Source organism: Pundamilia nyererei, unplaced genomic scaffold (genome assembly GCF_000239375.1).
Source record: "Pundamilia nyererei isolate P.nyererei 1_Seehausen unplaced genomic scaffold, PunNye1.0 scaffold00014, whole genome shotgun sequence".
Taxonomy (NCBI): domain Eukaryota; kingdom Metazoa; phylum Chordata; class Actinopteri; order Cichliformes; family Cichlidae; genus Pundamilia; species Pundamilia nyererei.
Window position 1 is genome coordinate 4,286,555 of NW_005187415.1, and position 9,336 is coordinate 4,295,890.

The 9,336-nt window shown below is 42.9% G+C and overlaps 1 protein-coding gene across 5 annotated transcripts in view; it reads right to left on the reverse strand.

Annotated features, from left to right (window-relative positions):
- Window positions 1-590: 590 nt before the first annotated feature.
- The window catches only part of prickle1b (prickle homolog 1b), a 27,535-nt gene continuing 18,789 nt past the window's right edge, over window positions 591-9,336 (reverse strand). For all 5 annotated transcript variants that reach the window (XM_005725227.2, XM_005725230.2, XM_005725228.2 and 2 more), the window contains 7 exons: window positions 8,544-8,741; window positions 7,706-7,819; window positions 6,156-6,293; window positions 3,891-4,094; window positions 3,617-3,803; window positions 2,531-3,520; window positions 591-2,445 (listed from right to left, as the gene is read on the reverse strand). In XM_005725227.2, the coding sequence (XP_005725284.1) occupies window positions 1,478-2,445; window positions 2,531-3,520; window positions 3,617-3,803; window positions 3,891-4,094; window positions 6,156-6,293; window positions 7,706-7,819; window positions 8,544-8,729 (2,787 nt within the window). In that variant the 5' untranslated portion in view covers window positions 8,730-8,741 and the 3' untranslated portion in view covers window positions 591-1,477. The remainder of the gene's footprint in view (window positions 2,446-2,530; window positions 3,521-3,616; window positions 3,804-3,890; window positions 4,095-6,155; window positions 6,294-7,705; window positions 7,820-8,543; window positions 8,742-9,336) is intronic.

Consider the following 9,336-nt stretch of genomic DNA (forward strand, 5'->3'; position numbering starts at 1 on the left):
TCCCTGACCAGTTGATACATGTGGTTGCGGGCTGTGACCAGGTGAAAACAGCGTGCTGTACAAAAACCATGCTTGTGATTGCTTTGCTCTCTAGTAGATTGCAGCAGTTGCCCACAGTTTGTTCAGAAATTGCCAACTTGTCTGTAAATGTTTGCCAATTGCTCTTAGAGCTGTAGTAAAATTTGGAGAAAGTGCAACACAATGCAGAAACGGACGGGGAACGTTTGCCTTCAAAGTAAAAAGTTATGCCTTTCCCTGCAACAATTACATTTCAAAAGTGAAAAAAAATGTTTACTTTGAAAGCAAAAGTTCTCCGCTTCTGGTTTGTGTCATACTTTTCAGTTTCAAATAGTTTGCGAGTGTTTGCACACAAGTTGGGATCTTTCATGTAATCTACTGGCAACCATGGCAATCTGCAAGCAACCAAAGCATTCAAGGTTTTTCGTGCAGCGTTGTATAGCTATTGATGACCAAGAGCTATAATGCAATGTCAAAATGCATGGTCCAGAAACACATGAGCCAGCCTTTTAAGTAGTCTGTGGTTGCAATAACAATTTCCAAACTCAATAACAGAACAGTCAGTTTTGAGGCTTTGAAGAAAAATATTTATTACAAGCGTTTTTACATCACAAAGCATTTTTGCTGATTATTTCAGAGCAATGGTAGTGAACAGCTGGGCTGAATATGGAAAATACTGGTGGGTCTGCCAGTCATTTTAGAAATTGTACACCAATAGTGGAATATATGTGGCACTGTTATTGAATAGCATGGCACGTAACTGAAGAAAGTGGCACTGTCTTAGTCGTTTCTCATAACATATTAAGAGTTCTTTTCACTATTAAAACATTTTTTTAATCATAGACTTCAAGCAAAACAACCATTTTAAACGTGGATATAAAAATAGCAGTATTAAAATCTTAACTTAGTATGTACATTTTAATTTTGTATTATGTTTTAAATAATTATTTGGTTAGTTTCTATGTTCTACGTTATTAACCTTTGTGCCACTTTAATACAGAAAAGATACTGCTGCAAAAATTAAATGAACATAAAACATTTTAAAAAGTAAAACTGAATAGCAAAAGCTGAAATTAAAGTTTAACTTCTCCACCGCCAGCTGTACATAATCTGAAGCAAAAGGTGTTCAACTTTATCAGTCCGTGCATTATCTTAGTGCTGAAAATCAGTAAGACCCAGTACTGAGGCCACCTTTGAACACACACACACACACACACACACACAAAAACTATATGTTGCACATCTTTTTTGTGGTCCTAAGAGTTGAAATTAAAGACATCTTGTTTCAGTCGATATAGGCCTGAAATACGATATGCATTTTGAATTTGGCCATACACTACATGTTAGTGCTGCTATTCTAATCTCAGATTTGATCTGTGTAAACCACCATACATACTGAAAATCTTGACCGCATTGTTTGGCATTGTGCAGATTCTCACGTAAATACACTCTGGTGTTTTTAAGAAATTATACAGTTTTTGGACCGTTGACTCTTCTGCCGACCAGTCTGTGGGCCATGGCTCTGGGAAGAAAGGGCCGTGACCCTTGTTGGGTAGTCCTCTGCATAGTAGCGCACAGTAGATCGGGGCTGAGGGATTGGCTGACCTAGAAAATAGCCCTCCTCCTCAGAGTCCGATGATGAGGAAGAGCAAGTAGAGCATGAGTCATCCTCATCTCTGTAGAGCCCCATGAAGTGCTCAACCCGTGGGTCATTATGCATCGAGCTCCCAAGCATATAGTCAGATCGAGTTTGGGGATAAGCAACTGGCAACCTGTGTGAAGGATGTTGCAGGAGCATAGCACCATATGGCGGATTTACAAGACCTTGCTGTTGGGGCTCATACGGCCTCTGCGCCTTCTCCAAAGGCACCATGTGAAGGGCATTGTCTGACCGAGTCTTGCGGCTCCTATGGTGCCTGCCTGACCGGTGGTGGTGCTGCCTGTTGCGCCCTATGTGGCTTGTCGGGCGGATTCTTTCTCTGCCCATCTCATCTGGACAGTATGCCCTTCTGTGTGGCTTCTCACTCATGGGGTGCTTTCTGATATTGACCTCATATCCATCATTATATCCATTATCCACAGTGTCTTCTGAGAACTTGACCATCTGAGGGGGCCGGGATTGGGACTTGCTTCTCCTCAGAGCTGGAGCATGAACAAAGGTGGCAGGAAGGTCTTCCGAATGTGGAGACAATGAGTGAATGCCACCTTGTGTGTCTCCCCTCAATGTCAGTGCTATTTCTTCCTCGTCATCTTCATTTCCCTTGTCCAGTTTTAGATTGAGGGAATTGGCACTGTGATGAAGATGAGAGGAATTAAACGTTCCCATGTTGCTCATCTTTTCACAGTTCTCTGCCACCAAGGGATTCTGCATGGGATGAAGGGTATAGACTGAAGGTCTGTCCCTCCCATCTCCATCCACTGATGCACCTAAGGAGGATGAACAAGGAAGGTCAATTTTGAGCTTTTTTTAAAATAAAACAAAACAATTAAATTCATATAAACATCTCCTTACCAGTGATATTTGAAAGAGCCAGGGAATCCATGGAGTCTCCAACACTCTTTTCAACATTCCTCAGCTCATCAGCAATACACTCCAAAGAGTCTTCATACCACTGTCTGCTATCTGCCCAGAAGGCCTGTCTTGCCCCAGACTGGTCCTGATCTTGGTCCAACTCCAATTCTTGGATCTTTCTGGCACTGGCAGGACCTGGGTGGCTCCCATAGGCTGAATCTCCCAGCCCGTCCTGCGATTGGGCCCAATACATTTCAGGCAGGTTCTTCTTGCTCATCAGTCCAGGGCTAAGGCTGTTGGCTCGGGATTGGCTGGAAGAATGACTCTGGGTGGGACTGGCAGGAGTGGGAGAAGCAATCCCCATAGATGTAGTATCGGGCTTTAGCCAGGGATCAGACATACTTATTAGCCTGTTTGTGTCACCAGAAAGACTAGGAGATTTTTGGGATGGTTGCTGAAGTTGGTGTACCATCCCACGGTCACCAAACTTGAGTAGAAGCTGAGTCATATAGTCTTCGTGCTGGGCCCACTCTTCTGGATCCTCCTCTCCCCCTGCATCCGGCTCCTCCCGCTCTCGCCAGAACCTCTCCTCATCCAGGCCGAAATGAGCAAGCTTACGCCCTACAATATCAATGTCACCATCGGCGTCTGCTTCACCCTCACCATTTTCATGCTTGTGCTCAAACGAGGGGACGGTGGCAGGAGGATTGAAAAGCTGTGACTGCCTCCATTGTTCAGCTGGCCTGCTGCTCTTCCCCATACGAACACTGCGCCGGGATTCACGTGAACGAGCAGACTGGAATGCAGAATCAGATGAGTCTGAGGCATGAATGTCTTCCCCCTGGCTGCAGGCCTTTGAGCAATAGATGTGACCTTGCTTGGGCAGGAATGGGCAACCCAGCAAGGATGTCTTACACTGGGCACAACAGAAGCACTGGTCAGTGGCATGCCAGTGTACACCTTCATAGGTCATCTGGGCATGGTCAACACCTATATGATATGATTAAAAAAAATTAAGTACACAAAAGAATACATCAGTGGGACCTTGTTTTTAGTATAGGGGAATGAAGTGAAAATATAACTTACCAATGTTTTCACCACAGGATTCACAGTACTCTGCGTACAATGACTCAAAGCACCCACAGCAGTAGGGCCTTCCATCCTTCATGATGTACCGCTGGCCTCCTAGCATTGTCCCACACTCAAAACAGGCAAAGTGCTTCATGTGCCAATGACGACCCTCTGCTTCAGTGCACTCATCTGCAAAGATGATCTAACGGGAAAAGCATATTCTAATGTTAATTATGAGGAATCCTTTTAAAACATTAACAGTACCCAGTATACCATTACTGCCATTTACCTCATCACAGGAAGAACATCGCGGTTTTAGAAGCTCGGCGTGGTGTCTGCCGCAGAGGATCTTGCCACTATGGTAGAAATAGATCAGATCCACCAAGAGTTCTTGACACGTGGCACACACGAAGCACGCCGGGTGCCAGCAGGGGTTCGGTCCTGCTCTGGATGCAAAAATTGCCATCTCGCCTCCCTTGATGTCTCCACAGCACTGATAAACACAACAGATAACCCATGAGATTCCAAAGGCGGGAGGGAATACTGAGAGTTCATTGAGAACATAGCTCTGCTTAGGTGATAAATACCCTACCTTGAGAATAAATGTGTGGGGGTAAATAAAGAAACAATTGCATAGAGGAATGACATTTTACAGTACGTGTAAGATACAGTTGATACCCACGACCCGTGCAGGGCAAACAAAGAAGAGATAAATGAGATGAGATAGATATTCAAAATATATCATATATCTGCTGACGTTCCATTTGCAGTGATGCTAAGACAAAGAAGGCCAAACAACAGGTTGTCATACTGCAAATGCCAAAGGAGTGTATTTAAAAACGCATCAATGACTCCTATTTAATGATAATCCTCAATGAAAGGTAATCTTTTCACAGCAACACAGCTTGCTATTTAAAAAAGATTGCACATGTAAATCTTCCCGAGTTACAACACTTTGCAAGTAGGTAAATGTGTTCATTTAAAAAAAGAAAACACGAATCTAGCCCTGCTTTACCAACGGAAGATTAGAGGACAAGCTCAAACTTATTTGGCTTTCTCTGGATTTCAATCAGCGGCTGTTTACTCTGCAATGAAACCCTCAATTATTCATTAGACATAACTGAGGAAGTGGGCAGCGTTTTTGTCCTGTAATCTTAAAACAGAAAGCACTCGACCTTGGTTCTAAGTGGAAGACTCATATGACTCCGCAGAGATGGTCCGAGCATGTCTGAATGTAGAGTCTTTATATAACTAGGCAGAGTTATGAGACACCCATAGGCAGCATGGGATTGCATGCCCAGCTGTTAACCATTATTATACAAGGGTGAACAGAAAGGGGCCTTGGATATGGGGGTGTTGCCTGTTGCTGAAAGTCAGGCACCAGGAAACTAGAGCCTGACAAAGTGTGTGTCCAATTGTCTTCATGATATATTTTTGAATCGCATGTGCAGTAGAAGCATGGCTGTCTGAGTTAGAGGGTGATAACAGCTTGCAGAGGCTGAGTGAATACACATGCATTTCCGATGTGCCTAACCACATGCGCGTGGTCGCTGGTCATCATGTTAGTCCGTTCAGTGTCTGTGACCTTGCATCCCCATGTTAGCAACTGTTTTCAGATGGTGACAGACTTCATCTGCCTGTCTGGGGGAATACACATGGCCGCATTTCATCTGTTCTTCTTGGATACCCGACAGAGGATGTGGCTCACTTGCTTGAATTTGGCGGAAGCCACACAATACTAATATTTACATCTGCTGCACTGAAGGCAAGTTTTTCAGAAACATGATCAAGGATGGTTTGACTGGCACTAAATGTTATGCATCGCTAAATGAGCGGTATAAAATAAGAGATTGGGCTTTAGGATTGTTGCCATTTTTGTTGTTTGCTCCTTGTGACTTCAGCCGGAAAATGGAACCAAGGTGGCTCTTTTCCCAAAAGTCCAACTTTCCAAAAAATATTTACAAATAATCATGAAAAAAAAAATTGGCCTGTCCACATAAAGGCAAAAAAAAGAAAGAAAGCCATCTCCACATCGCCATAAAGTCTTACAACCAGCTGCATATACTGTAAACAAACAGTAAATTTGGAATTATATACCACATAGTGTGACTGCTTTGGAAAAAACTGGATTTGAAGACTATGGTAAGAATGACTTATTAACCTTTGGATTCTTGTTGCAGTCTGTCACGTTGGGATATAGTGGGGCAGGAGGAAATTGGCTGATTTCCTCATGAAAAACTAGCTTGTCTACTTGGTTTAAACACGATCCTCCCAATTTCCTTGTTTCCTCTCTCGCCCTACCTAACAAGGAAGTTTATGTCGATGATTAAAGCCGCTACACTAGCCAATCAGGTTGTTCTTTGGGTTGCCAGGCATTTGGATTGGATAGAGGATGTTAGTAGCACATGATATAAATAACTTAAGACCCACCAGTTGGTTTCCCTGTAAATTATTACCACGTGGCTATGTGAGTGTTAAGTGATGCTAGGTCTTTTAGTGCACTTACAGCATGTGGGTATATGTGTGGTTATGAGTTTTCATGTGTAGCACCTACATTTTCACAGCGGGTGTGTTGCAGAGCTCGGGGTAGAACTTTGGGTGTTCCTCTCCCCAGGGCCTCTCTCTTCCTCTGAGTGCTAAACATGTGGAGCTCCCTCTTTTCTTCCTCTGTTAGAGAGTGGCAGTAACGCACCTGTTGATAAAAGAAAAAAAAAAAAAAAGAGAGAGAGAGAGAGAAACAAAAAGATCAATTTAGATGAGGAAGATGAGAAACGGCATCTTGAGACCTCCAGCAATTACTGCGGATGTTTTGGCTTTCATCTTTTCATGCAACTTTGGGGGAAATTATCACAGCGAGTCCATATGTGGCTGGAAAAGGGTTTAATTAATGTCAATCCTCCTCAAGGTTGCGTTGAAAGGATGACATGAGCAATACACAAACCCTTCCTCCGTGTTTAGAGCGGGTGATGAAGGTTCAGATAAAAAGGACCAGGACTGTCCTAACAACCAGCTCGGTTGTTCTCTAAACAACAGTAAACGATGTGTGAGCTCATACGCGCACACACACACAGATGCACACGCTCACTGCCTTCCATGCGCACAAAGCGCTTATCCCTTCTAACCACAGTTACGCAAGGAATCCTTGGGCAGTTTGCTTCCACAACCACCAGGTCTGCCAACAAACATCATCAAACCGCTCAGTCAAACATTGTTTGTGTGTACCTATTGTGTGCATAGAGACCACCTATGTCAGTGGACCCCTTCCCTCCCCCATGCTGGTGATAACACTCGACCATATCGCCTAATGTAAACTCTATTAACACAGATGTGAAAGGGGTGCTGGTTTACACACCATAAAGCCATGTAGAAGAGGCTGGCTTGTGCTTTACTGTCACATTAGGGCTTTTTTGGTTTTGTTTTTTTTGTTTTTTTAAACCAGGGTTGAGGGAATGTAGCACTTGTTTCAGCTTAACTATAAAAAGAACAGCAAGATTGTGTGAGATTTACTCAACTGCTGGATTTGGTTTATGAAAACACCTGAAAATAGAAAAAAATGCTGCAAACAGAAGTGTTTTTGGGGAGACAATAATGTGATTAAACTGCTGCGGAAGTGAGAAGCTAACAGTAAACGGCTAATAGCATACATGTGTCTATAGTATTAGATAAATCCTCTGCTTCTTTTAAGCTTGTTTCAGAGTAATCCTTGAGATGTTTTGGTTTCTGTCACTTCCGCAACTGTTCTGTCACCTTATCGTCTCTCCAAAGACACTTCCCTCATGGCTTTTTTTTCCAACAGCTGTTGTATTTTGTGGACTTTTGCACCATTTGTGTATTTGCTGGTGTTTTCCTAAGTTGCACTCCTGACCTCTCAGGATCACCTTTAGAATTGTGTGTAAAAAAACAAAACAAAAAACCAAAAAAATCAGCTGTAACACATTCAAAAACCTTCTTAGACTGAACTAAGTTATAACAAAATGCCAGAAAAAGGCAACTTTTTTAAAGCAATAGTCACACATGAATGTCAGTTTCATCGTATCTTGGCTGAGCTCCGTATTTCCTCTTCAGTTCTCATATGTTCTATCTCTTTTCTATAAAGATCTCTACCTCGTTGTCATGCGGCGGCAGCTGGTATAGGAGCTGTCTGATTCTGTGTTTCTCTCCTGGGCTGTTGACGTATGGCACCTTGTCTTCTGGCAGGCAGGCGAAATACATCTGGACCTGGAGATGGAGACATGTTAAATGGAATTTTGTCAAATAACCGGCAGATTGATCTCTTCAAGAGGAAACAAAAGACGAGGAGTTTTTCCTCTTTCTTCTATTCAGGTGAAGGATATCAGTGGAGAATGACTGCACACACAGCAACGCTCCTTTTTTTTGTGACACTCCCAGCCAAACATGTCAACCCCTCTGCAGTCACAGGCGCCCGACTGTTAAATCTCTCCACATAAAAGGGAGACAGCAAAGGGACTGTAAATGTTAATGTTTGCCTTGGTTAATTTCCCCTGACAGGAGCAATGGAAACACGAACAAACTTTTGTTTGTTGGTGAGCAGTGCCGTGAAGAAAATACAGGAAAATATGCGAGACCGCAGCAATTTCTAACTGAAATGGGATGAATGCGTTCACCGTATTTACACTACTAGATGCAAAAAAAAATTTTTTTAAATCCACAGCTAGATGTTGAGTTGAGCATGCAGCACTACTAATCTGCTATTAGGGCATAGGGAATGCACTGTGCACATAACCTTGTTTGAACTAAACTAAAAGCATGCTATCAACTTGCAGGTTTTCACAAAAAAAAAAAAAAAAATCCTTTGTCAGCTAAAATTTGGACGTTTGTACCCATTAAAAAGACAACACTGGGAGACATAGCAGTGAGAAAAAAAGCAAGTGTGTGTTTTTCATAATGGTCAAATTAAGTAATTTGGGAATTAAGGTCCTACCTGTTCAGGCCTGAGTCCTGGTGGCACCCACGCATACTCTTCCAACGCACATCCGGAGTCATCATCTGAGGTGGAGCTCCTCTGGAAGCCCACGGATATCTTCCCCATCTTCCCCCCAGTGCGAGTTTCCATCTCGGGGCCTCGGGGTAAAGGACGCTCCCCTCTCTCACCGCGCTCCAGGTTCATCACACACGGGTGCTGCAAGCAAACAAAGAAGGATTAGGAGTCATAAAGAACAGACCCAGCCTTTCATTCATATATGTTTTTTAGCCCTCCTCTGTTTGCTTCATATACTTTCTCTAATTACACACAAAGTTCTGGCTTTTACCTTCTTGGCACCAGTTGGCTGGGATACTGCTGATCTGGGATTTTTTTTTTGCACTTACTGTAAAGTCCTCCGAATTTCTTAAAAGCCTCAAATCCGCCAATTAGTTTTAATCTCTGTTTCTTCTCCTTTCTCAACAAGATAATTGCTCTTATCCCAGCGCTGTTTTTAGAGTTTAACATAATGGCTAGAAAAATACGAGAAGAGCAAAGAGCAAACAGAGAAGAAAGGACAAGTTCTCCGCGGCATCTCACAGAATCCTTCCACGATTCAAACCTCTTGAGTCATGCTCAAAAATAGCTAATATGTTATTTTCCATCCATTAGTGTACTTTATCAGGCTTCCTTTGTTTATTCCATTACAGGACCATGCTGGAAGAGTGAAAATTGTCCTTCTTCAAAGGATACTCGAGACAAACTCTGATGAAAGATTTATAATGGAAAAATCATACCAGGCTCCCCCCCCCCC